General features: G+C 44.9%; 1 protein-coding gene, 2 non-coding genes and 2 pseudogenes across 3 annotated transcripts; all 5 read right to left on the reverse strand.

Moving 5' to 3' along the window:
* Positions 1 to 842: 842 nt before the first annotated feature.
* On the reverse strand, positions 843 to 921 carry LOC120965659 (small nucleolar RNA Z199; annotated as a pseudogene).
* Positions 922 to 1,095: 174 nt separating this feature from the next.
* Positions 1,096 to 1,180, reverse strand: LOC120965654 (small nucleolar RNA Z199). The gene has a single exon (XR_005758693.1). It is a non-coding gene; the product is annotated as a small nucleolar RNA Z199 (small nucleolar RNA).
* Positions 1,181 to 1,264: 84 nt separating this feature from the next.
* LOC120965678 (small nucleolar RNA R64/Z200 family) lies at positions 1,265 to 1,358 on the reverse strand. Its single transcript, XR_005758706.1, has one exon. It is a non-coding gene; the product is annotated as a small nucleolar RNA R64/Z200 family (small nucleolar RNA).
* A 10,099-nt stretch (positions 1,359 to 11,457) lies between these two features.
* Positions 11,458 to 15,265, reverse strand: LOC109741419 (protein FAR1-RELATED SEQUENCE 5-like; annotated as a pseudogene).
* A 5,087-nt stretch (positions 15,266 to 20,352) lies between these two features.
* LOC109741418 (uncharacterized) lies at positions 20,353 to 21,223 on the reverse strand. Its single transcript, XM_020300505.1, has 2 exons — positions 20,600 to 21,223; positions 20,353 to 20,469 (listed from the first exon to the last, which is right to left on the reverse strand). The coding sequence occupies exons 1-2, from the start codon at positions 21,221 to 21,223 to the stop codon at positions 20,353 to 20,355; spliced, it is 741 nt and encodes a 246-aa protein (XP_020156094.1).
* Between the last annotated feature and the right edge of the window lie 6,557 nt (positions 21,224 to 27,780).

Below are 27,780 nucleotides of genomic sequence, written 5' to 3' on the forward strand. Positions count from 1 at the left end.
CTGAATGAATTTCAGATTATGTTGCATGCAAGAAGAGGAGCGGCAGTGCGCTCTAGCTAGTGTCCTAGTCAGCTTGTGCAAAACAAGCAGCATTCATCAGGATTAATTCATGGAGTAAGAAGAAATACAGAGACAACATCATCATCTGATGATGCGCTAACCAATCAACGGCTTCGTTCGTCCAGATCACAGGCAGTGTGACAGAAGAAGAGACTACCTGGACATCCTCGACGGCGGCACAGAGGTCGGGCGAGTCCTTGACGGCCTTGATGTGCTCAACGACGTTCAGCCTGTCGACGATGCACTTGAGCGGGTGGACAAAGCGCTCCCACGCAGGCTCCACGCCCTTCTCAAGCTCCTCCAGCTCGCCCTCCTGCATACAGAGAAACTTCAGATGAGCTAGACTGAAACTCTTGTCAGTTGCCACCTACATAAAATAGTGAAGACTAGAGTCTAACTCAAATGAGGTATGCATTATTTGGACGGTAAATGGAAGCTTTATATATATATGGCTATAAGGTATGATGCAAACCAACCAAAGTTTTCATCTCCATTCTGAACAAATTAGACTGCAATGGAGTTGCTTAATATTTATAGCATGATTGGTTTTCCGTTCTGAAACTGTAGACATGCTGTGCTTGCCTCATTCTTCAGATATAATCGGTCTACAGAGATTCTGCGCCACAAAGGCACAGTAACAACTGATGGATATACAAGTACTAAGACAATACTCCCTCAGTGTCAAATAAACCCGTCCTAGAAATTGCATCAAGCAATTCGTAAGAAAACAAGAACGTGAGCAGCATTACATTTCAAAAGACAACGGTTATTTGAAGATAAGAAATCATCAGACTTTAAACTACAAATCACAGGAGTGTAACTCCTGTGATATTGTTGTAGTTTCTCATCATGTCTTGAACCACAAATGAAATCAAGCAACACTTTATATTGGAACTACAAATGGTAAATATCTTTGTTGTGGAGATAGTTCAATTTATAAACTCATTCAAGCAAAATTATATTTGTTGTGAAGATAGCAGGACTTCCTTCAGTATATGGATAGCATAGAAAGCCACAAACATATCAGGGTGTTGAGGTACCATCAGAGACTTAAATACTAAGAATCAGAGGAGAAGAGCTCCATCATATTGTTGATGGTTTATTCCTCATCACTTGACCCTCAAACATATAAGCATGCATCGACAGCAAGAAAAAAGGCTATAACAATTTATAGTTTGGCAACTATCGATATGAAATGCAAACATTATTTCTCAGAATATGAAATATCTTCTCATCAATGACAAATGGCATCTCTGAAGTCTGACATACGTCGTAGATTTCATGATTCATCACAGTATTTTGCAAACCGCGGAAACGGCACTGAGAAACCAGATGCCACCGAGGATCTCGTGACCACAGACATCACCATTCACCAATAATTAACAGTGTAAACATGTATCAGTAGAGTTGGATGAGCAGTACAAGTATAATAGTATAGGAACTAGAAGTGTTGTGCTGTGCTACAAGACCACTAGCAACAGTGCATGAGCAGTACAAGTATATTAGTATAGGAACTAGATGCCTAGGAATTGGGATAAAATCCCAAACTAGGGAATAGCACACAAAAAAGGCAGGCATTGCAAGTCTACTCTTCACTCGAAGCTCCAGGAAATAGCACACAAAAAATGAGTTGCCTCATACAGCAACCAATTTCATGTTTGTTCTAATAAAAAATAGCAACCTCCTACTATAATAATAGCAAAAGAAACACATAAGAACTCATGCTGATTGCGCCTACTATATATTAGCAAAAGTCATCGAATGGTGAGCAAACAAGACTAGAATTAACACTTGAGCGACAGAGTATCAGAAACCAATTCACGTTATAATCCAATCCTCAAAGTTGTCGCACAGAAACTCATTGTTTCTTTGTTCCAGCATCCAAATTGGATGAGCACCACGACCCAGGAGATATCTCGTGATAGCAGGCATCCCATAAGCCGCAGATATGGCCAGAGCAGTGTCACCTGCAATAAGTAAAACAAAAGAACCAAATTAATCTAGGATTACTGGGATGTGCAGCAGAATTGATGCGAAGAGATCAAAAGGGAACCAGATTAATTATCCTGTGAGAGTTACACAGGTTGACGAGGCACCTACACATGTCCAGCCGCCTTTCCATGACCGCCGGGGTTCACCGCCCTCCTCGACATCCTCAGCTCCTTGGTCGCCACCCTGACCGATCGGACCGGTCCACTCGCCCAGGCCTCTCCCCTCTCCTCTATCACCCTGCGTCGACGAGCCGCGTCAGATCGAATAGCCCACACTCCAAAAAATTGTAGAGAAACAAACCACACTCGGATTTGAAATCAAGTGCAAGAATGGCTGCAGCACATACAACTAGCATGTTACTGTTGGTGGGTGATGGGGAAAATGCATGTGAAGTGCATAAATCATAGAGGGGTATGTACAATACACACCATCTCGTCGGAAGCTAGTTTATACCTCCATCAACACCTCCCCCTCCTAGCATTCGTTCATTAGCAGCACTGAACTGCCAAAATAAATCTCAGTTATATAATTCACTATTGAATAGAGAGGAAGATAATTGCTTCTATGCAAAATGTTACACACTAGTTTATCATAAAACACAAATGGAGGTAACAGAAAGATTTAGTAAAATTCTGACATAATAGATCATATCATCCAAGCTTGCAAAGGCTTAAGATCTAACTGGCCGAATGGATTTGTAATAAGATATTGGATTTATAAAGTTGTTGCAGAAGGGACTGCAACTTTCCTGATAATTTGAGGCTCAGAACTCAAATTCCAGTCCATGGAAACTAAGCGGACAGTCATTGGGGAACTTGATTCAGACTTCTTAGTGATGCCCTTAATGGCAGGGGGAATTGATACAGACATTAAAATAGAAAATAAGCATAGCTAAGAAGACCAGGTTCACCAACCCAAACCTAGGCAAACGCATGTTCCATCGGAGAAGCCAGCCTAACTACAACGCCATGTGATGGCTCCGGAACTGGGTTCAGTTCCGGTCCCATGCCCAGATCCCACTACGCGCCGGTAGCTGCTACTCCATATTTGGTAAAATACAACTCGACCAATCTCACCTATCCAAGCATATCTACATACGCAACCACATGGCCTATTGTTGTAGTTGCGCGTGGAAGCAGCAGGAGAGTATTACCTTGGCGGCAATCGCGCGGAGGTACTTGGCCCGGACGGTGCCGGGCGCGCGGGACCAGTCGCGGCCACGGTTCCTCTTGAGGGCCGCCCGCGCGGCAGCCACCGCCGTGTCCACGTCCTCCGAGGTGCCAGCCGGGATCTCGCCTGCGCAAACCTACCGATGAGCACCCAACGGCACGGGCGAACGGAAAAGCAGAGAGAAAGCAGGATGGATGGATCTGGTACGGACCAATGGAGGCCTTGGTGGGGGGTTGATGACGGGGAGGCGGCGGCCGAACGCGGGCGCGCGCCAATTGTCGTCGATGAAGAGCTACCGCTGCGGGATCTTCGCCGTGGCGACCATCGCGGGAGGCGGGGAGTGACTGAAGTTGCGTCGGCTCGGGTTGGTTGGTAGTACAACTGCAAGGCGCGAGGTGGAGAAGAGGTGGGGAGCACTATCCTATCGTCGAGTACGCGGCGAGCACGCACGCTTCGGGGCGCCGTAATGCCGGAGGGGAGGGAGGGAGGAGCAATCTAGATCGAGGAGAGCGAGGGGAGGGGCGGGTGGCGGCGAGGGCGGATCTGGAAGGGGAGAGGAGGAGAAGAGAGCGAGGGAAAGAAAGGAGGCGGGGGGTGGATGTAAAATTACCACAGGGCAGAGCTAGGGATTCGGGGACGGTGTGGAAGGGGTGATGACTGTCGTTGGATCCACGATCATCTGACGTGTTCGATGCATGATCCGCGTGATGCGTCCACAGACCAATTAGAATACATTATGACGTTATGACCATCTAAATTGGTCAAAAAAATCATTTTCTATTTTTCGAGTGCCTAAATTGAGTTTTTTTGTAAATGACCTACCATATATTTGTTGCAAAATGGGACCAGATCATTTTTATAATATATTAGGCCATATTTAATGTTCAATTGACAAAATGGTTGGTTGTCAAAAGTTTTCATACACCTCTGGTGAAAAAGACAAAATTTCGTCGTTTCAGCAGGAAGCGAGTCAAATTTGAACTACACCTGCCTCATAGTTTGCTCTTTATTTTTTCCAAAAATCATTTCTAGGTACATAAGTATCTACTTAATCAGAGAAACACCAAAAAAATCCAGGATTCAGCCACTAGCTAGGAACGGTCATTCCCGTCGTTTTGACAACATTTTGAAACGGGCATAAAAAATAAAAAAATAAAAAATTTGGAAAACCTTCGCAATGTGTCATTATATGTGACCAAGTTATCAGGAAAAATAATAAACTTGTAATACGGCGATTCTTTTTAAAAAGTGTTCTCAGAAACGAGCTATCATGTGTGGAGATCACTGGCTTTCAAGCCAGATGATCAATCTTATGGCCACATTCATGGCATAGTTTGTTCAAATGATCTCATATTGTTCACAAGGGTGAATATTGGAATTCCAAACAATGTGGCCTAAGGAAGTTTTCATTTTCTTTGCACAAAAAAACCATTTTCCGTTTTCCATTTTCCGAGTGTCAATAATGAGGGTTTTTTGTGAAGAACCTACCAAATAATTGTTGCAAAATTGGACCAAATCAATTTTCTAAAATACTAGGCCATATTTAATGCACAATTGACCAAATGGTTGGGTGTCAAAAGTTTTGATCCACCTCTGGTGAAAAAGACAAATTCCTGCCGATTCAGCACGAAGCGGGTCAAATTTAAACTACACCTGCCTCAAAGTTTGCTCTTTATTTTTTCCAAAAATCATTTCTGGGTACATAACTATCTATTTAATCATAGAAACATCAAAAGTTTTCCAAGATTCAACCACTTGCTAGGAACGGTCAAGCCCGCCGTTTTGACGGCATTTTGAAACGGGCATAAAAAATTCAAAAAAATCAAAAAATTAGAAAACCATCGCATTGTGTCATTATATGTGACGAAGTTACCAAGAAAAATAATAAACTTGTAATACGACAATTATTTTAAAAAAGTGTTCTCAGAAATGAGCTATCACGCGTGAAGATTTATGGCTTTCAACCCAAATGCTCAATCTTATGGCCACATTCATGGCATAGTTTGTCAAATGATCTCATATTTTGCACAAGGGTGCATCTTGGAATTCAAAACAATGTTGCCTAAGGGATTTTTCATTTTCTTTGCACGGAAATATCATTTTCACAATTTTGAGTGCCCGAAATGAGGTTTTTTTTTAAGGAACTACCAAATAATTGTTGCAAAAATGGACCAAATAAATTTTATAAAATACTATGCCATGTTTAATGCACAATTGACAAAATGGTTGGGTGTAAAAAGTTTTTATCCACCTCTGGTTAAAAAGACAAATTTCCGCCGATACAGCAGGAAGCGGGTCAAATTTGAACTGCAGCTGCCTTATAGTTTGCTCTTTATTTTTTCCAAAAATCATTTCTAGGTACATAACTATCTATTTAAGCATAAATACATGGTTTGGGGGTGATATGTTGAGGTTTGGACGGTGGCCTAGGGCACCAACTCCAAAGCGCGTAGACTCGCATGCCCGCCGCGTGGTCACCGCGTGACCATGGCGTTGCCCTGCGTTCTGGGAAGCCCAGGTATGTCTAGTAGGTTTGGCACTCCCCAGGTAGATGCTTGGAAGAAAATAACAACAGAAGAATCTCACGAGGAGACCGAACTATGCTCAAACATGAATTAGCAGCCAAGTGTTTGATTAGCGGTATGGGAAATTCACAAGGCCAATGGGCCTGAGTTTTGGCCGAGGATGATCATCTACTAGGGAGACTGTTTTGGCAAATTTTCAGCTCAAATGGAGGAGTTTAGATGGCACTTGCTTTGCAATGTGCCAATCTGGACAGAAAATAAAATTTGAAGCTGGGCTCACATAGATGATTTGATTAAGCTGCAATTTGGAGGAGGGTGATAATTTGGGCATATGAAGACACTGTATAAATTTCATGCCATTTGGATGTGCATAGATAGTACTTCCTTCACTATGCTTCTAGGTGGGCAAAGACTTTAGAAATTTGCCGAGGAAGATTTACCGGGCAAATGGAGCTGAATTTTTTCATGAGGCAATGGTTTGGATAAGGAAAGAGTGCCAAAAAAATTTTAGGGCAATCGAGAATATAAAAATAGCACTTCCTTCACAAAGTGCTGTTCTGAACAGAATAGGAAAATGAATTTTGTTGAATTATATTTTAACTAGGCGAGGAAGGTTTTTGACATATTTGACGAAGATATGATCCAAAGAATTTATGAGTTTTTTCTGGAATTTTGGGACTAACAGAAATAAAGGTTGCTTCACAACCTAGAGCAAAATTGACACATGGACAGGACACATAGGCAAAACTGATGAGGTGGCGCCTTGTCATAGCAATCCACCACAACTTACAAGGTTATGACCATCTATATTAGTCATGACTAGCCAGAAATAAGGTAGCGGATCAGTGTTGTCTGTTTTATGACCATTTCGTGTAAGGAAATTACGACCTTTCTAACAAAAATGGTCGTTATAGTATAGGGTTTGGAGCCCCCCAAACAGCTTTTGACCAATTGGTCTCAAATGGTCATAGATCTATGACCAATTCATCTATGGTCACTGACAGAAGGTCACTAGTTGACATATTTCTTGTAGTGGCCCCTGCCTCGTGGCTTCCTCGTTGGTTGCTTGACGTCCACTCCAAGTCCTCTGGATCACATTTGTTCCGAAAATCACGTTCCCGAAGGTTTCATTCTGTTTGGACTCTGTTTGATATCCTTTTCCTTCGAAACACTGAAATAGGCAAAAAACAGCAATTCGGGCTCGGCCTCCGGTTAATAGGCTAGTCCCAAAAATAATATAGAAGTGTATAATAAAGCCAATTAAACATCCAAAACAGAATATAATATAGCATTGAACAATCAAAAAATATAGATACATTGGAGATGTATCAATGTTCGTGCAGGTGGTAAGAAGGACAAGGCTGTACCAGATGTCCCCCCCACCGGAGAAAGTCATTGAACAGACAGTTGCGAGAGACAAGGGGGTGTCGCCCTCAAAGAGGGGCAGAGCTCCAGAGGATGTTGGGCAAGGCTCTGTGGGCAAGAGGTCCAGGACCGATCCCATAGCTGCTAGGAGGAGGTTCGACATCTATTTAGTGTTTTGTTTGTCTCTCATTTTTAACAGATCTACCCTTTTTGCATTGTTTGCTAAGCGCGGCATGATTTTTGTGTCCCACACTTGGTACCCCTTTTTGCCATTTTTTCTACGTGAAGTGAGGCGACAGTTGGTGGACGAGCAGTTACGAAGAAACAAGCACCAACGCCAACCCGTGTTTCTACCCGATTGAATAAGGGTGCTCCCACTGCTGGTGACACCCCTTCCACTTGCAGGGTGAAGAAGACTACTACACGCGTGACCAAGCAGAACCCTAGAGACCCACTCGAACGCATTCATTCAAACCTGTCGACAAGTGGAAACTCAGATGTTCATGAGGCGCCAGTCGACAAAACTGCTACTGCACCGTCCATTGTTCCCACTAGCTCTGATGCAAGAGGCCGACCATCTCCGCCAGTTGCAGATGTGCAGGCTACAACAACAGGCATCTGTACATCTGGGAGTGATGAGTCAGTATCTGCCAGGACTGCTGAGATATTGCCCACTTTGCTTGCAACGAGGGATGCTGGTCCGACCCATGCCACCCGATCAGCAAGTGTTGAAGTGGACGCAACCGAGATCAGCCTAAGCAAGGAAGATTCCCGCTCATCTGATACGGATTCCAAGCGTTTGGCTGGTGGCACTTTTGCGTCCACAAAAGAACGGGCTGCGACGACAATTGAGAATGAGATGCCATCCATAGGTGAGACTCTTGGCACAACAGCTACAGCTTCTGGTGGTGCAGAGGTTGCTACAGCGACCATTGCGCGAGCTGGTCTTCCACCTAGGCGCCGTAGCCCCCGCAAGCAATCTGCAGACATACCCAACACACCAGATGTAGCTAGGAGCAGTAGAGATGACTCTGGTTATGTGCCTACGTCCACACTGTTCCCATCACCTGCCAGAAGCAATGTTATGGACAAAACGGAAGTCCGGAGTACAACTGACGCAGGTGGCAAGCCGGGCACGACTGATGGAGGTGAACGTCCGAATCAGACTGCGTCTTTACCCGCCGTGGAGAACCCCAGCTTAAATATGCGCACTTCTAAGCTCCCATTCAACATTGGTGTCCCATACAGCCCAAACAAGAGGATTGGCAAGAAAGTTGCGGTTGATACCACTGGCAGCACGCCCCGCCCTAATAATAAGCCTGATTATACTGAAGTAGATGAGGCAGAAATGTTTGTTAATCTGTCACCCCTGGATTCTATGAAGCAACTTGCTCGCGATCCGGCTGGTAGGGAGGAGAGTCACCCAATGGCCTTCACCCCACCGAGCAGTAGCCTTGGCATCGATCGCAGTCAAGATGAACCAGTGGTGCAAGATCCTATGCCAGTTGCCTTTGCATTCCCGGTAGGCATGGCCCCAATGATGGCGCAGCCAATGGCTGATGGCAGGAAGGCTGTGAATTTTGCAGAGCTGATAGTGAAAGGTACATTTTTGTGTGTTTATCATTTTGCTTTCTACATTTTTTTAGTCTGACGTTTGTCACAAGATTTTTTTGGTTTCTCACTGGTGATTGCAAATCTCATTTCATGCACATGGCAACTGGAGTTGCTGCAACATGGCAACTTTCGTTCAATGTACTCGGCAACTGCAGTTGTTGCCACATGGCAACTACATTGCAGTACACATGGCAACTGGAGTTGTCTCCACATCGCAACTCGCTATTTTTGCACCTACATTTCATATTTTGTATCCTTTTTTTACAATAACTTGTTTGTTCCCAAGTACCCTAACCCACCGTTTGATACTTGCAGCCAACCCTGAGAAGATTACGCCGTCACTTGATGAAGCTTGTTGCGGGATTGAGGAGGCAACATTGCAGAGGAGGTCCTCACGAGGACAGGGGCAATCAAGTTCTAACGTGCCTGCTGAGTCGGTATTTGAGGATACTGTTAGAAGTGCCACCCCTGGTTTTGTGAGGCAGCATAGGGTAGTTCACGCACCACCCATCGATGACTATGAGCCCGAAGTCAAGGCCACAAAAGAGCAGAAGCATTTGTATGATATTATCAAGCGTTTTGGAAATGTGAGGTCCAACAGTAAGTACATGAAGGAGCTCAAAGCGTAACGTCCACACCACATAACCCCTCAATTGCTATTCTCTTATTATTTTCCTTTTGCTATTCTAGCCATGCTTTGTTTATGTTTTATTTCTATTTTACCTAGTAGACATGATTCTTTCATGTTATATCATTTTCATAAAACTCATGTTTGGACAGAACCAAAACCATACAATGTGATGCAACGTACGTCGACCTGGGTGATCTTGCCGAGTCTGTGAGGCCACTCGGTAAAATGTCGAAGAATGTAGATGCGTGTGGGATTGACATCATCAATAGGCATATGGATATTTGTCCCGACAAAACGATCATGCAGTACAGTGTGACCTGCAAAATATGGGATGGTGACTTCCACCATAAAGTCCTGAGGAAGCATTTTGCTGCGCATGGTGAATTCAATCTCACAATGAAGAAATGTGTGAGTGTTCCTTCTTTTCTGCACATTTTCCTCCAATGCTATGTTTTGTCAGTAGCTATACTTCCCATGTGGGCTACACACTATTTTGTGACAGATGTTTCATGTGGCAACATCTGCCATGTAAAATAAGTTTGACTGCTTTTTAATGCAACTTATGTGGCAACTTCAATTAAAATACTGGGCAACTTTGTTCATACATGGATGGCAACTTCTTTCAATTACACATGGCAACTAAACATTCTCTGTGGGTGTATTTTTGGAACACTTGCTGCTTCGTCATTCATGTACCTCTTAGTGCATCCAGCGATATCTTTACATATCATTTTTTCAATTACATCATTGTTGTTTTTTATGTGAACTCTGCTTTTTCTTTTTCCTTTATCTTACTTGCATGTACTGTTCCCCATGTTCTAGGAGCTTGCACCACATGACCCACATGACAAGTGTGGTCACCACTACGCGATTTGCCTTGACCTGAAGAACCAACGATTTGAGGTGCTTGATTCAATGCGTTCAGAAGCTGATGCAGACCTTACCACACATGCTGAATTCTTCATCAACAACCTCAAAGAGACATGGAACCGTCACTACGAAAACTCAAGGGTCCAGATCGGTCATTTCCCAATCGAGTATGTCGCGACTACGAAGCAAGGAAACCGGTAATTACTATATTTTTCCATGTGTCCTCCACACCAATCCTAAACCTTTTTTGTCACCTCTGCATTGAAGTTTATGATTTTTCTGTTCTCTTTAGTTGACCTGATTCTTTTCTTTATAAGCATGACTGTGGCTTTCACACGTTGGAATACCTTGCAAAGTGGGAAGGCCGACGGGTCCCTGTCGTCACTGCTGCAATGGTCGTTGAGCTCCGCAAAATATACACATGGAACTGGCTGATGAATGAAGATTTCAACACGCGGGCCAACGCACGAGAGTTCATAGAGGATGCTGTCACATGGTGCTCCATACTGCACGCCTACCTTACATTCTGTGGCTGAGGAATGTAAGGTATCAACTTGTTCTTTTAAAACTATGTCTGTGTACTATGTTATGACTGCATCTCCCCGTAGTCTAGTATATAGTGGTGGCGTGTGAGTGACATTGAATATTTGTAATATATGTGTGGATGCGAACCTACTTAGGTGTGACAGCAGCTACATTTATGTTTCAATACTATTATGTGTTTGTGGTTGGTAGTACCAGTTGGGTGTTTGAATGCGTCTATGATGCCTGAAAACATGGCAAATATAGTTGATCAGACACGGTTAGTGAAAGTATTTGTTCTGTTTGTTTGGCTTTTGGGTTTTTTTGCATTGCTAACTGTATCGGTTAGCATGGTTGTTCATAAGCAACCGTTACCTTTCTTGCACGTGATCGTTTCAACTAGTTTTTCATAGTATGCACACAATACAATATGTGTGGAATAAAATGCATTGACTGAAAACGGAAATCTACGCGACGGCAGATTCAGTATAAATAACATGGCAGATTCAGTAGACATAACATGGCAAATTCAGTAGACATAACATGGCAGATTTAGTACCACACACGGGGTAATTGTAGTCATTCATTCATGGCATTTTCTTTCAAATTCTGATGCCCATCAATAGTCATTTTCCCATTTTTGATAATCTAGAACATCTACCTTACAAAAATGTCACCAACACCCAAGTTACAGTCCTCCAATGTTGCTTACGGATTGCCCGTCCCTTTCTTTGTTTTCTTGTGTTTTGCTTGAATCTCCAACCCTGATTTGTATCTCACCTCTTTTGGACGCCCTTTTGTGATGGAATGGGGCGGGTTCCTGACCTGGGTTTGTGTGCTTGCTGTTCCAGACCCTACCTCCGAGTTTTCAGATGATGGCCCCGTGGACGAAGGCACACTTGAGGTGCGGGGGAACCTGTGTAAGGCTTCTTCAGCCTTCCTCTTTTTGATCTCATCAAGCTCTCTTTTCAGGGCCTTCCTGTGTTTTTCTACCACCCTCGCTCTCTCATCACTCTTGCATGCTTCATCTATTAGTGCAACATAGTTCTTGGTCAACACAATGTGCCTCACGGCTTCCATGGTTGCCTCTGGTCTCTCATCATGCATAGCAAAACCTGCATTTGATGTTTGTGGCCCCAACGCGTCGTTAGCGTCCCAAGTCCATCGCCGCCGTATGAAATGGTGGGGCAATCGCGTGACCGCGTGCATGTCAATTACTTTTAGTATGTGACAGCACACAATCCCGTCCCGTTCGAATTTGCAGCATTTGTAGTCCTTCCTTTGTCCGGGTCTTCAGGTTCTGAATCAAACATGCCTAAGAGAGAACACACCTTGAACGTATGTTCGTCCACCTGGTAAGCCGTGTACATGCTGGCATGCTTTATTTCTTCCTGGAATCTGCATGTTTTTGTGGTTTGTTAAAATCTTATATGATGTTTGTAACACCTTATGTTGATGTAGGCCGTCACGTAGCAAAGGTATCTAAAATGAATGATGGCATGGAAATCCTGATTTTTTTCCCCACGTCTGTTCTTGTGTTGTTTGTTTCCACATAGCAACTGTATGATATTTTCACATGGCAAATGCATAACATTTAAATTGGCAAATGCATTTCATTTAACATGGCGAATGCAGTTCATAAAACATGGCAAATGCAGTTTTGGGTCACATGTCAACTAGATATCATTTTCACATGGCAACTACAGTTCATTAAACATGGCACTACAATTCATTAAACATGGCAACTACAGTTGATATCACATGGCAACTACAGATCATGACTACACTATACTCAATGGCTACTTTTCAATAGTTGAACAATTAAAAAAAACTAGGAGCTGCATTGCATTCTATATGGCACCTACTACCTTCATGCTTGTGCAAATAAGACGGTAACACCATCGACTTACTTGTTAAAAATCTTGTTGGTATATGTCTTGCTCATCTGCCTCTCCATCGGTAAATATGTTAGCAATTTAGGCTGCTTGAGCGTGGTGTTTGCTTCTTGTTGTAGCTCAGATCCCAGTATTTTATGTTGCAAAGCTATGTATTGCTTGGCAAACTGCAGCAATGAGTTGCCAGGGCTCACGTACCGCTTCAGAACAGCATTGAACCCCTCGCTGCGCTGCGTAGTCTGCAGAAATGGGAAGAAGCACTGCATGAAGTAGGCCGGCACCCAGTACATTCGCTTCTCCCATAGGCTAGTAAGCGTCTTGTTGTCTTGGACTTGACATGTTTCAATCATAGCTGTCCAGCTCCGTTCAAACTCCTCCACCGTCAAGCTGTGGTCCACGCAAAACTCGAATGCCTTGTGCAGATCTGGATGGTCAGCAAAGAATGGTCCTAGCGTCTCCTCATCCTTCTTAATAATATGCCACATGTAGTGCCTATGCACTGCCAACGGAAAGACCTCCTCTATGCCTGCACGCATGCTAAAATCCTGGTCTGTTATTATGTTCATCGGAGCAAGTCCACCCATGCACTCCAAGAAGGTTTTGAACAGCCAAGTGTACCCATCCGTATCTTCATTCCGAACGAGCCCGCAACCGAACTTCAATGACTGATTGTGGTTACTTATTCTTATGAATGGAGCGCAGGGCATCTTGTACATATTAGTGAGATATGTTGCATCGAACGAAATGCAATCTCGGAAATGTTTGTAGGCTCTTCTTGCAGCACCATCATCGTCCAATCTTATCCTCTAGAAGAAATCATGATCTGCTTTTGCTTTCTCGTCGAAGTAGGCTATCGTGTCTTCTATGTCAGCCAATCTACTCTCTCTACGGTACTTTGCCTTTAGGTTTGTGACGTCTGCTGGTATGTAGGGCATGCTACTCAGAGTCCCATTTTTGCTGTGGATCATGGACAGTATCTGGACCATTCTTGATGGACCTACGTTACAATCATGTAGCAGCTTTATGAATTTCTTCTCGAGGGGGCTGAATCCTCTGTGGGCGCTCAGAAATTTTACCAGGTCAAACTTCTTTATGAGTTCGTGGTTGTGCTCGTCGAAACATTCAGTGACCACCCATCATGCTCCATCTACGTTTAGCTTACACCGGACAGGGCATTTCGTCTTGACAATGATACCTCTCTTTCGTTCCGGCACGACAGGCGCAACACCTTTACCCTTCTTGTTCCTTCGTGCATTGTAGCACCTCATCTCACCTCTACTGTACTCGTTAGTTTTTTTTAATTTTCCTATAGTATTCGGTGTTGACCGCAAACCCATGGAACATTGCATATCTCTGGTAGAATTCCTTGGCATCTTCAAACGAATCAAATCTCTGCCCAACATATGGTGGCTAGGGTACCATGATTTCTGATTGCCCATCTTCTTCATCCCCTTGTGCTTCGTCGTGAGTTTCATCATTCACTTCGGTATCGGCGGTTGTTTCATCTGCTTGAGTGTTGCTTGTGCTGGTGTGCAAAGGTGTGCTTGTCGGCATTGCTAGAACGATTTCCATTTCCGGCACTGATTTTGCATTGATTGTGGCAGTATTGTTGACTGGCTGGTGGAATGCTTCTTCCGTGTGCTCAGAGGTTCCCGCAGTAGATGTCCCCGCGTCGCTGTTGATCATAGTTGAAGGTCCTGCAAAAAAAATAGGTGTGTGTGTAAGCATAGCTTCAATGGCAGGTTTATCGCAACGGAATATAGCAACTGCATCTAATTTGGCTTGACATCATTCATAGAGCAAGTCATGGCATCTGCATGTGGCCATGCATGGCAACTGTAGTTTTTCAGTCATGGTAGCTACAGTCCAACAAACATGGCATTAATTGTTGCCAAGGCATGGCAACCAGCATCTTTAGCATCAACCCTTGGATTCTAGGTACGAGCTCACTAGGCAAATGGAATCAATCACGAATGTTGCACACAGGCATACAACAATTGACAAATCCTGAAGACAATAGATGACTATTTGCACGCGTCCACTTTGTAGCATTTTTTGTTGTTTTTCCGCCACCACCGTGACAAATCCACTTTTCCCCCCATGCTATTTGCACAAAAGCAAATGCACTACTATTTTTCGAGTTCACATTCATTTACCTTGTTGTGTCGCATGTGCTGACCGTATCTGGTTTGTCATTCCAATTTGATGTGCTCTATCTGCAATAGCGTTGGCCTGCAACTGTGAAGCTTGCCATAGACGTTTGCCGATGTGGTTCCACCATAACAACCTGTGATCATTTAGCTGTTGGTTAATGCATGGCAACTGTAGTTTGTACAACATGGCAAATGTAGTGGTCCAACCACGCCACACAGATTTGTTCACACTTGTCACCCATAGTTGTTTAGACATTGCAATCACATTTGATTATATATGGCAACTGCAGTTGTACAGGGATGGCAACTGAAGCTGTCCAGGCATGGCAACTGCAGCTGTCAAGTCACCATGAAAACCCCAATGTCACCTATGTTCCTTCTCCTAATTCACTGTCCACAACTTCACTTCATAGACTCACTTGTGTACGACGTTGATGGCAGGTACATGGTGGCCGCCTGTTGCCACATGCTGCATGAAGGTCTTGCATTTTTCCATATAACTCGTAAGTCTTTGCCATCCTTGCAAGTTTAATTTCATGGCCACACCAGTATGTTTCTTTTTCGCATGCGTTACCTTGATTTTCCACATTGGCTACTTGAAATTGGTCGCCCGTATATCTGTCAGCGTTAGCGCCCTGTGCCTGAACTTGCCATGGTATCCCCGTGTGTGTGGTTGGGTCATAAGAACCTGAGAAAAATGACATTGTAGGACATAAGTAGAATGCCATCTTCCTCGTCACAAACATGGCAACTGTCCCTTTTTATCATGCACCGTACCGATGCTCGCGCGCTGCTCTAGTAGTGGCAGCAACGGCCTTGCAGAAATGAGTTGATTGTACTCTGCTGCATCCCAAGGGGGCGTTTCCGGCCTTTGAGAAAACCAAGGATCAATGCCGTCTTCATGATTCATTTTTCCGCTTTTTCTCCCACTATGTTTTCAGTCACTGCATGAACAAGAACGCATCAATATCCGCAAAATGCATTCTTGCTATTTGCACATACAAGCTAACACGGCAATCTTATCACATTTCTTGCGTAGACAACCAACACATCATGGCAAGTAGGACATGCACATTCATTCTCTTTTCTAAAATCTGGATGCCAACTATCATTTTGAACCGATGGCAAAAGCCAACATAATATGAAGGGAAGTAACAACATAATATTGTTGCAGCTGACGGCAAAGATAGGTGGCAACTAACGTCAGATACAAGTGGCAATTATTTTTTCTCCCTCCCTATGCCAAATTCCTCCTTTTTTCGCCTATTTTTAGTGATTCCTATGCATACTTCTGTAGCAACTACTCGCACCAAGCCAACCCAGAAGCTTAGCTCAACTCTAGGATAGAATATGGCAGATCTGCCATATGTTGGTGGGCAAATGTGAATACACACAAATCCGTGGTGTATTTGCCATGACAGCGTGGATCTAGTCGCCATCTTCGTGGGCAATCTGCAATTTCAATTTTCTGGACAGAAGTAGGACGAGAAACAGAAGGAGATCGGAGATCCACCTGTTAGCTCCTCGTTTCGGGAGGACGGGGTTGGGGGTGGGTGGGTAGTGGTGGGGAGGCGCTAGGGATCTGCTCTGGTTGCCGTGGCAACTAGAGAAGGAAGGCGATGGAGGTAGGGGATCGAGAGGTAGGAGACGACGGCGGTACGTCGGACTGGGGTTGGAAGGCAGGCCGGGACGAGGGGGCGCGTTAGGTCGTGCGGGCAGTGCGGACGATCGCCCGAACGTGTGGGCGATTGTGCCACACACCGGACGTGTAGGCTTTGGCTGCCTGCGCCCGGACGCCGTCGTGCGGGCGGGGTCGTCTCCGTGCCACACAGGACATGCTGCACAACCCCACTAGATGCCACACGTGTGGCAGTTATCGGCGTCCTTTTTTTAATCGCTATGTTTTTTTTAAAGCGCCACAGTTCCCGTTTGAATAGTCGCTTGCCACGGCCGGCCGAGTAAACCTGTCTGTGTGCGACCTTTTGTAGCAGTGTAATGATAGAAAAAAAGAGACATTTTTAACAGACAAAAAATACAAAAAAGGGCTGGCCCAGTGCGCAGGACGGCTTGGCCCACCAGCCAGATAAAGGAAAACGATTCAGATCCTCCGGCTGATAATACCGAGCGCGTAAGCCGCCTCCCGAGCGTGACACGCGTCCATTGGGCCCCGCGTCCGCGTGCCTCTCTCCCTTTCTTCCCCAACCTTATCTCTTTTCATCCACCTACTGTCTTCTTTCTTCCGCAATCCCCTGCCTGCCCACAGTTCTCCCAAATTGCTTCAGGTTGACCGGTGGAGAATCTGCTGCTGCAACAGCCAACAAGATGCTTCCAAGGCAAGGGGAAAACTCACCACGGATCTAATCCACATGGTCACTGGAGGTATACAAGCCAAGGCTGCTGTTGCGAATTTCGTCTCCCCGTGGATCCATTACCCATGGCCACCGGTGGGTGTACAAGCCAAAGATGCTATGAAGGTTGCCCGATGCTGCAAGGCCTACTGCTGCAAGCGGACCACCCGACAGCCGCGCTGCCACAGAGCAACCACCGGTGCGTTGCTACAAGCGCCGTTGCCAACCTGTGTCTCCTTGCATGCGGCGAGCCGGCCACCGGGGTGCTATGGGGCGATCTTTGCTGCAAGGTCATCGGTGCAATGGCTGCGCGTGAGGCGAATCAAGGATGCCGACTATGCAAAGGTGCCGGGCGAGCTCGCGAGCCATGCTACAAGTCCTCTTCGGTGCTTCAAGGGTCACTGGTACTGCGGGGCTCACCCGGGTGCAAGAGGCGCTGCAGCCGGCGTTGTGATGGAGCATCTGGCTGAAGCATCGGCGAGTGCCACGGGTGCTGCGATGAAGCTTTTCATGCGTGGCTGCCGCCGCTACGATGGAGCATCACGGTGTTGCAATGGAGCATTGCGTTTGGTCATCATCGGTGACGGTCGCTGCAATTTCGATGATGTTGCGCGGCCTCCGGTGCTGCAATGGAGCATTGCGTTCGGCCATCATCGGTGACGGTGACGAAGACGGGGCGGCTGTGGCGCTGCAATTTCGATGATGTTGCGCGGCCTCCGGTGCTGCAATGGAGCATTGCGTTCGGCCATCATCGGTGACGGTGACGAAGACGGGGCGGCTGTGGCGCTGCAATTTCAATGATGTTGCGCGGCCTCCGGTGCTGCAATGGAGCATTGCGTTCGGACATCATCGGTGACGGTGACCAAGACGGGGCGGCTGTGGCGCTGCAATTTCGATGATGTTGCGTGGCCTCCGGTGCTGCAATGGAGCATCGCATTCGGCCATCGTCGGCGACGATGACCACGACGGGGCAGACGATGTCGCTGCAATTCCGATGATGTTGCGTGGCCTGCGGTGGTGCAATGGAGCATCGCGTCCAGCCATCATCGACGATGGTGACCATGACGGGGCGGTCGATGGCGCCGCAATCCCGATGATGTTGCGCGGCCGCCGGTGCTGCGATGGAGCATCGTGTTCGGCCATCAATGGTTACGGTGGCCACAACAGGGCGGCCGATGGCGCTGCAACTCCGATTATGTTCCGCCGCCGCCGGTGTTACAATGGAGAATCGCATTCGGCCATCCTTGGCGACGCTGACCACGAGGGGGCGACCGAGGGCAATGCAACTCCGATGATGTTGTGTGGCCGCCGGTGCTACAATCGAGCATGTGCGGACGCCGGTACTGTGACGAGCATTGCCGGCTCTCCGACCACCATTGTGCTGCAAGCTACAAGGCCAGCGACCGCCAGGGGTCGATACTGTTGTAGTGTTTGCAAGCTGGATGGGCGCGGTTGCATGCTCGTCATGGTGAGCTCGATGGCGTTTTGCTACGAGCTGGCCGAGCGCGGCTGCTCGCCGGAGTCATGTGGACCCTGCGTTGTAGCATGCTTCGTAAGAGTTGGAGCGCTTGAGCGAAGACGGAGCAGGCAGCGGCTAGGCGCACCGCCGGCAGTGCTTCCCAAGGACACTGGTTGTGCAGTTGTGCTACGATCTGCACCACCACCCCATCATTCATTCATGTGTTGCCTGAGATGTGTAGAGCGAAGCAACGACAAACCCCCCACTATCTGTTGACCAAATCAGACGGCCACCATGCGTCCTGGTCAGAACGATCAGACGGTTGCCCACCCGACTGATTTCCCCCTGGAAATCAGTCGGATGACGCCTAGCAGGCGCCCCAGATAAATCCCTACCACGTCAGCATTTTTATGTCTCAAACGATGCCAGTGTTCAATTTAGATCGAAAGTGCATAGTTCAGGATGCAATTGACCGGGATTTTAACTTGAGGGTTCGTTTCACCCAACTTCTATGAATTTAGGGCTTAAAATGAATTTTTCGGCCATGGACGCGGTGCGCGCGTCTAGTGTGACGGGGTGAACAGGGGAAGGGGAAGGCAGGGCAGCAGTGCACGCGTCCAATCGATCAACCGCAATAGTAAGACGTGCTTTGGATTTACTGCTGCACACTTCTCCCTCTCTAAAGAAATACATAGATCATTTAGATTGCTACTTTAGTGACATAAACCATCTTATATTTCTTTATACAGAGGGAGTACATTTTTTTATCGAGACACTTAGATTTAAGAGTCATCTTAACTCTTATATTTATTACTAAGCTAGCATAAAAGTACTACTTCGTTGATTCTCGTGTTGATAGCCTAACCTATGTTTAAGATTATTTTGGTTAATTTATACCAATTAGATCTTTTGAATCAATTAAATCATTAACGTCAAAGTCCATGGAATCATTTTTTAATTTAAATGTATACTTAAGTCGTTGCAAAACAGAGTACATCACATTTACTTTATTGTTACTATTGGTAGATAATTAGCCGATCTTGTTTTGGTGAACTTCGGAAAGCAACAACCATAACTCTTATTTCACCTGCGATCTGGTTACAAGTGAACTAAACAGAAATGATTTGGTTTGGGTACAAAGAGTGGTAGCTAATTTCAGCCTACCACTGAAATATGTTGATGGAAGTATGTAAAAACTGCATAAGAAAGAAATGCACAGAAGGATATATACATAACTTCTTTTATTCCTATCAGTGTTCAACTTCTATATTATTAATTCTAGACTATTATTATGGTCTATAACACTTGTGTCGTCAAGATGGATTAGATTATCACGTGTTTCCTCCCTTCCCTCGCCTGTCTATACGGCATCCCAAGATCCCCTATACGGGGATAAGCAATTACGTAGGTGTAGCATTACCGCAAGAAAGCAGCTCACTCTTGCATCGAGCTTGTAGAAATGAATCTACTTCAAACTTTCAATATTGCTGGTAACATATTAGGTTGTATACTGGTTGAGAACTACTGTAGTTCTATATAATCCATTCTAACAAACCAACAATACATCGATTGGCAGAATCTTTGATTCAGCACGGTAGCAGCATGCGCAAGAAAATTGTTTGACTAATTTATCACGATTAAATCCAGTACCAACAGACGATCAAAGTCAAATGGCTTTCTCTCAGGACAATATCAGAAAGAAAATGTGGTATCTGAAAGGGAAATTGTGAATAACCAGATAGCAGCAATCACATGTAAATGACTTCCTCAGGAGGTTCCCTCTTGCAGCGTGCATTCTTCTTTGGCAGGAAGACATCCGTGAGGACAGTCTTGGACTTGAGGGCAGCAGCGAGTATCCCCAACGCCTAGATCCCAACTCAACACAGAGAAAAAAAAATCAATCACCAGCTGCACCACCTAATATTGAAATCAAAGGCACCAACTAATCTAATCGGGAGTACACGAAGAAACTGAAGCACACCACAACACCTATACCTCTTCCTTGCCGATCTTGACAGACTTCTTCTCTAGCACGCTGAGGTCCGTGACGCCGCAATGCGCAAACAAGGTGATGCCTGACAGCAAGCTTGGCGCCGGACTCACCATGAGGTAGTCCTTGATGGTGTACACAGACGCCCTGCTAGCTGCCGTGACCTCCTCATTCTCGCTCCTGACATGCATAGGGTCGAACATTCTACCTTTGCAGGCGGGGCAGGCGCTGTCACTGCTGGCCGAGAGAAATCCACAGCTTCTGCCGGTATTCCTATTTTCACAGGTGTAGAAGCGGGTGTGGCAGTTGCTCACCTCGGCGCCTAGCAGTTCCTCCAGGCGGCAAAGCGTGGCCCAGGGGACGGCCGGGCTCAGGTGCTGCTCCTTGCCCATGTAGTCGGCATCCCGCATCTGCACGCTCGCAAGCAAATTACCGGCGCTGCCGGCCATGCGCTCTTTTGTGAGCAGGTTGCCAATTGTGCCCAACGGCAGCGAGAGGAGGCCGGAGAGGAACTCGACGACATCGTTGCCAGCCTCGGCAAAACAAACCTTCGCTGCCTTGGTGTCGATCAGGAGCGTGATCGATAGCTTGTCGCTCGCCCTTCTATAGACCAACCCCCTATTCTTCATTGATTCTTGTCAATTTGTTTTGGTTCCTGCTAACTGGCCTGCCACTAGCAAGATATATACATATATGAAGTCAGATGAACTTTAATAGTTATCCACTGTCATAGCTCGAAACCTTCTGCATATATATAAGCAACACTTGCAGAAAATATATATTTCTGTACAGCAAGAAAAAATGTTTGCTTTCCAAAATAAACAGTGCAAAGCTATGTAGGGAATTTCTATTGGAGATATGCAGAAGGTCTGGCTGAATGCAAATGATTTATTCGAAGAAGTAATAGTAGGTTCTAGACATCTAACACTATTAACAACTAACTTATGACATCCATCACAAACTGTTAAAATTTTCAAAAGTACTCACTCTTATATTTCTTTACGGATGGAGTAGTTTACATGCATATTATAATACTTTTACCTCACACAAACCACTATTAATGGAGTATCGTTAGTCAAAGACTTATCGTACTCCCTTCGGTCCTTTTTACTCCGTATATAAGAATTGTCTAAATTTAAACTTCGCAAAGATTGACCATATTGGTATGGAAAAATATCTACATCTCTATCTATACTATCATAATGTTCCTATCTTTCGAAACACTAGTCTTTGATGGGTCTAATAAATTATTAAGATTGCCTTGGACCTAGGCCCTATCCCATAAAATGTTTGGGGCACCTAGGTGCCTGCGCATCTAGCTAGAGCGTCCTCCCATTGAATCAATTAATGGGTTGTAGCACCCAAAATCCGATATGCATTGGTTTAACAATTTGTTTCCTCCCATGTACAGACTTGAATGAAATTTGCATGAAAAAAGGAGATTCAAACAATATGTGCACTTTAAATCCTTGATTCATACACTAGAACCTAAAATTTGAGGTATCGAATATGCACATTTTTCTACGGCTAGCAGAGACATAACCAATGTTTCTAACTCCAATCCACCAGACATGGGGCCTAAACCTATAGCCGCACCGATGATACCCCGTGTCGCCGTGGGGGGAACCCTAGCGCCGCCGCGTCCTCGTCCCTCCCCCGACATCTCCTCCTCGCCGTCGCCGGGGCGCGCCGCCGGGCAAAGCCCGGTCGACGTCGGCGGCGGTGGGATCCCTTCTCCCACGACTCGCTGGATCTGGCGCGGGCGGATCGTGGCGGTTGTTGGCGGCGCGCTGGAGGCGGGGCGTGCCAGCGCGGGCTTGGGGGCGACGGCAGGGCTCACGCTCGCGGTTTCTCCTGGTGTGCGCGGGAGTCCGCTCGGGGCGCGCGGCGGCGGCCCTCGGCAAGCGGTGGCGGGCGCTGGGCTCTCGGCGGCGCTCCGGCGTGTCCAGGCGTTGGTGGTCCCTGTGCGCGGTCGACGGCTTCGTCTCTGACCCGGACGGCATGGGGGATGGCGGCGGCCCAGCGTGGCCGGCGATCTGGATGTGGTGGTGCTGGCGGCTCGCTGATCTACCGGTGCTCCAGGGTTCTGCTTGGTGGTGCTGGTGGTGACGGCGGCCCGTGCACGAGAGTTGGATCCCTTCGAACTGATCTGGGTGAAAACTTTCCTTCGGCGTCTGCTTAGGCTGGCGGTGGCGGCCCTATCTGCGTCGTTCCCTTCTTGAAGGCATCGCCGTGGAGAAGTTCAAGGCCACTCTCTGCTACCTCCGGGGGAAACCCTAGATCGGATGATCAGATGACGGCGGCGCTCTGGTGTCGTTCCTCCCTTGGGGGCGTCATTCTTGGAGGTACACACGTGATCGAGTGACCAGAGGACGGATTCTTTGGTGGAGCGGTGATTCATCCTACACACTGATGGCGACGGATCTTGATGGCGTAGTGCAGTGCAGATTCGGAGTTCGCTGTGGGAGCATGGACTCGCGCAGGAGAACGACGCTGTCGGGTGTCGTGGTGGCGTCGATGGCAGAGAGACCTGGCAGGGTACATGCAACAGTACAGCTCTGAAGATGGATTGGTGGCAGGTGGCTGCAGCAGCCTCATATCCAGCAGGCGTGCTGGTTCAGAAGTGCGCCGGACTGGTAGGTGCCCCATACCCGGCACGTATCCTGGTTGGGACCTCAGGTCTTAGATGTTTAGGTTTGGCTGCGATGTATGTTTGGTATTAGGCCCAGACTATCTGTGCCCCTTAATCAATTGGATAGGTGTAGCGACAGTTGTTGCTTAGACGGTGGCTTTAGTCTTGCTGTTGTATGACTTTGTAAGGTCTTGTGAGAATAATTAATAAAGTGGCCGTATGCCTCGCCCAAATGCAGAGGCCGGGGGTCATCCTCCTTTTCTAAAAAAAATGAGAATATCATAATAATAATTTTAGCAAAAATAAAACATATCTATTATTAAAGTTCACCATAATTATATACCCAGGTGAATTAAATAAATTTAGTATACCTAAAAAAACTAAGTGGCACACCTCAAAAAATGATATAGAAAAAATTACCTTGCTTGAATTGGACAGTGTGGCATAACTAGAAACGATATGGCCAAACTCTACTTATTATACCCAGGGGACTTGGAGTAAAAATAATATACTTTCAACAGATGAATCTCCCACATCTCACAAGAATTTGATTGGTGAAATAAACTTAATACTGAATTAGAAAATTTGGGACAACTAGGAATGCTTTACATGCAGACATACCCAAGGCATATACATGTTATTTCAAGGTATCACATGTCCACACCAGTAAAATTCAGGCTTTTGAATTTCATTTCAATTGAGGTATATATGCCCGTAGTTGGTATGCATGACTGACCAATATGTAAATCAAGAACATGCTCATTGGCCACACAATTTAATATGTCACCAATACACTACCATGCTATTTTTAAAATTTAATGTAATAATAATAAGGGCAAGTCAAGGGAAAGTGTCTTTATCCATGTATATGTTGTATATTTAAAATTTGAATTTAATATTCCACGGGTATGAGATACACATACATCACGTTCTAAGAACCTCCTAATTGAAACTTGTTTAAAAAAATTCAAGCTACTCTTTCAGGTATCCCATACCTGTGAGCATTCATGGCCCTATTATTCACCGACATGTGGCCTTGTCTAATACACTATCCACTGAAATTCATGTTTCACATTTCCTAATCATTTTGCACTACTCCAAAGCAAAGTCGCTAATATTTTCATTGAAGAATTAATAATGATACTTTGAGTTTCACATATCCTGATCATTTTCCGCTACTCTTTGAGGCATCTCATGTCCAAAATTTCACTCCGCGCTACTTTTTCCAGTATCCCATACGTACGTCATAACCCCATTATTTGTATAACTAGATTAAATAATAATGCCACTTTATTTTAAAATGTTAGGGAATGAATAAAGACATTTTCTGCATAGATATACGTGTGAAATTATTTACATGGGGGTATGTGAACCATTCGCATCTCGTTGTAAATATATTTGAGTAAAATCAGTTGGTGTGTGCTACCGATCAATCTATGAGCAAATGAGAAAGTGTGAACCATATGTGGGTATGTGCTACCTTTCTATTTTTCATAAAACATTTACATTGACTCGCAAGTGTTTTTATCTACGTTAGATTCTATCCTGATAACAAAATGGTTGTTATAACCTAATTACTGGATAGCCATATTTTTGTATGATTTATTTTATTGTAAGTAATCACATACTCGCCGCTGTGTATAAAGAACTGATGGACATACACGATACCTTGGGGATCAATGAAAAAAATTAGTCCAGCGTCCACAATAAAATGGTGTGTGCATACCCGACTGGACGTGTGGATATAATTAACATGAATTACATCTACAGAAAAATGTTCACTAAACTGAGCACTGGGGGCATACTTTAAATCGCGCTCAGAAAAATATTATTAGAGAAAATCAATACCTTAATCATGAAAAATCCTCACATAAATATCGAGTAATTATGACAAATGCTCGGAGACCTACTGATAAAGGTGCTTCCCATTTTATCATATATTACTTGCCTTACGTCCATACCTAATCCTATTTTCTCCCCAGCATAATAAAACATACCTATTTCAAAAAGGGCAATCAGTTCTTATTAATTGGAATTTTCTCTCAGGCAGGACAATCAATGACGCAAACAAATTACTAGGAAGCTTTAATCATTTTTATAGAAGCAACGCCATGCAAATCATTGGAAGGTAATCATGTGTCATCCTTGGGTATGCACATGCAAGAAATATAAGGAAACAATTCAAAATCTCAATCCATGTGTTGACGGGTATAACCCGATAATCCGGTTCGCCATCTGAACATCTGAACGATGAAAGAATTGAACGATATCTGAGCAAGGTGCCTGGGCACCTAGGTTTTCCCAAACTGCTTGCCCCTTCCGGTTTATAGAGCTTATCTCAAACTTTTAGATTTTCTATTTTATAAGTCCCAATTGTGGGGCGATGGGCTAGGGGATCTGGTCGCGGCAGTGCCGCTCAGCGAACGGCACATGAGCGAGGAGGGGTTCCTTCGTGTCAACACGTGTTTATGCATACTGAAATTCATAATATTCCTACCTTTCAAAGCAGGGTGTTCGATCGATCAAGTATTAGCTTAATAAATCATTGGCCCTAGCCTATATATGCACACCAAAGTTTAACAGCCCCGTTAAACCACAAAATACCCAAACTCTAAAGGTATGTACTAGCTAGCTAGATGATTACGACTAGACCAATAAGCCCATGGGAAGAACCACCAGATTGTGCAGAGATGCGGCAAACAAAAATCATAACGGTAGGTTACGCGGCACAGTCTATTAGGGCAGATTTCTATCATGATTCATGGCGAGTTCAGTAAGGAAGAAAATGGCAAAAAAAAAAAAAATGGTGTGCGGTGGACTGAGAGGAAGTTGCTCACAGGCAACGTTGCCGGCTTGCCGTTGATGCCGTTTGCTTCCGCTTGCCGCCGATGAGGAAGCAATCCGGAAGCCTCAGCATTTGTGGACCAGTATATATGCCATTCGTATGGAATGTAGCACTAATTTTGGTCTATTAAAGGCGTGGAGGGCATATGCTGGGGCTGATTTTTTCTTTTCTGAAGGCTAATTAGCTTTCCTATTTGACAAATGTTGAGGCTGATTGATTTGATGCCAATGTTTGGTAGTACTTCTTGTTTTGTCAAATTTTAATATCAAACCAATCAGCTTTGCTACTTGCCGATTGTAGCAGCCCACACAGCTGCCCGTGATGCTCGCGCCCACTAAGCGCCGCGAGTGTGTGGTTTTGCACTAATAGTTCTGGTTCACGTGGGTTCTTTTTCTTCCATAGCTCCCGTTTTTATATTTTCACTAGCACAAATGCCCGTGCGTTGCAACGGCAAAAAAATGATGTATATTCAAATTAATTGAGAGTTGTACTTGGGAACACATTTGGAGTTCATGAAAAATGTCATGTTTACCAAGATTTGTGGGTACATGAACGATGTATTTTTAGCAGTCATCTTGTTACTTGATTTTGGGCAATGGAATTGATTTTTTTATTAGTAACATAATTAGGTAACATAATCTTGATTTATACTATTGGAACTTTGAGGAAAAGAAACTCGAAACAGCGATAGAGAACACTTCGGAACTTTGCCGCTGTGGTTCCTCTGTTCTCTTTGTGTCACCCTCCCTCTTTTTTTTATCTCCTACTACATACAGGACGTGCGGTGCGGAATACTGAGTGGCACACAAATTTTATAAAACATCAATAGAATGTGTACTGGTCAATTTGGCCCTCTGTATGTAGTGTTGATCATAACATTGACCCAAGATTGGACCAAAGTGTTTATGCTGAAGTAATAGGCTTCTCTTAAAACTCATGCATGATTTGCAAGTTGCATCATATTTAAAGTTCCTCCTGGATTTCTACGGATCATCTTGAAGAAGTCCTTATTAGCCTTTTTAGAATACAAACATGATACATGTCTGGAACAGAAACTCCTGTAATTTTTTTCCTTTTTCCTGCTACTATCGACAGACACTACAATCACAAAACTCCAGAGAATTTTTGCATTAGTTACTCATAACTTTCTCTTGAGCCAATCAACAAAATATATTTTTAAAGAGTTCAATCTTGTCTTAGACCTGCAAGGTAAGATGTCGGCACTGAATACACACAACATACAACACACATTCGAAGTAAAGATGGAAGTAAAAAAGAACATATATATCTTGACGCCTAAAGAAAATAATTATGGGTATACCAATATCTAGTATATTTTGTCAAACAAAATTAATCAATTTCAGATTCTTCTTATATAGTGGGAAGCTTTTTCAAATATAACTTGCATATCTGATTTCGAAGGGCCATAGGCTGATCTTTTATTAGATAGAAAGAGTCTAAGGCTAGACAGTCTAGGCGATCTACAACCGTCAGCCGTCAGAGTGTAAACTCTGAATACACACCTTGCATAGCTGATTTCATATTTTATTTAGTCTCAGGCTCCAAAAGATCACTCATGACCGTATGCTTCATGCAAAAATAAGTATAATTAAGGTGAAGAATTTGCAATACCCAAGCAGTACATGCCAATCTCTGGAGGCATGAGATGTAGCTGGTATGTACATAAAAGTAGACTAAACCAACATGTG

The sequence above is a fragment of the Aegilops tauschii genome, chromosome 5, assembly GCF_002575655.3.
Source record: "Aegilops tauschii subsp. strangulata cultivar AL8/78 chromosome 5, Aet v6.0, whole genome shotgun sequence".
In the NCBI taxonomy this organism is placed as follows: domain Eukaryota; kingdom Viridiplantae; phylum Streptophyta; class Magnoliopsida; order Poales; family Poaceae; genus Aegilops; species Aegilops tauschii.

Bases quoted from the DNA above. Each gene is read 5' to 3' on its own strand.
- LOC109741418 (XM_020300505.1), bottom strand. From the start codon at position 21,223: ATGAAGAATAGGGGGTTGGTCTATAGAAGGGCGAGCGACAAGCTATCG. The intron at 20,470-20,599 runs GTATAGGTGTTG...GTTGGGATCTAG, and splicing joins TCAAGATCGGCAAGGAAGAG to GCGTTGGGGATACTCGCTGC.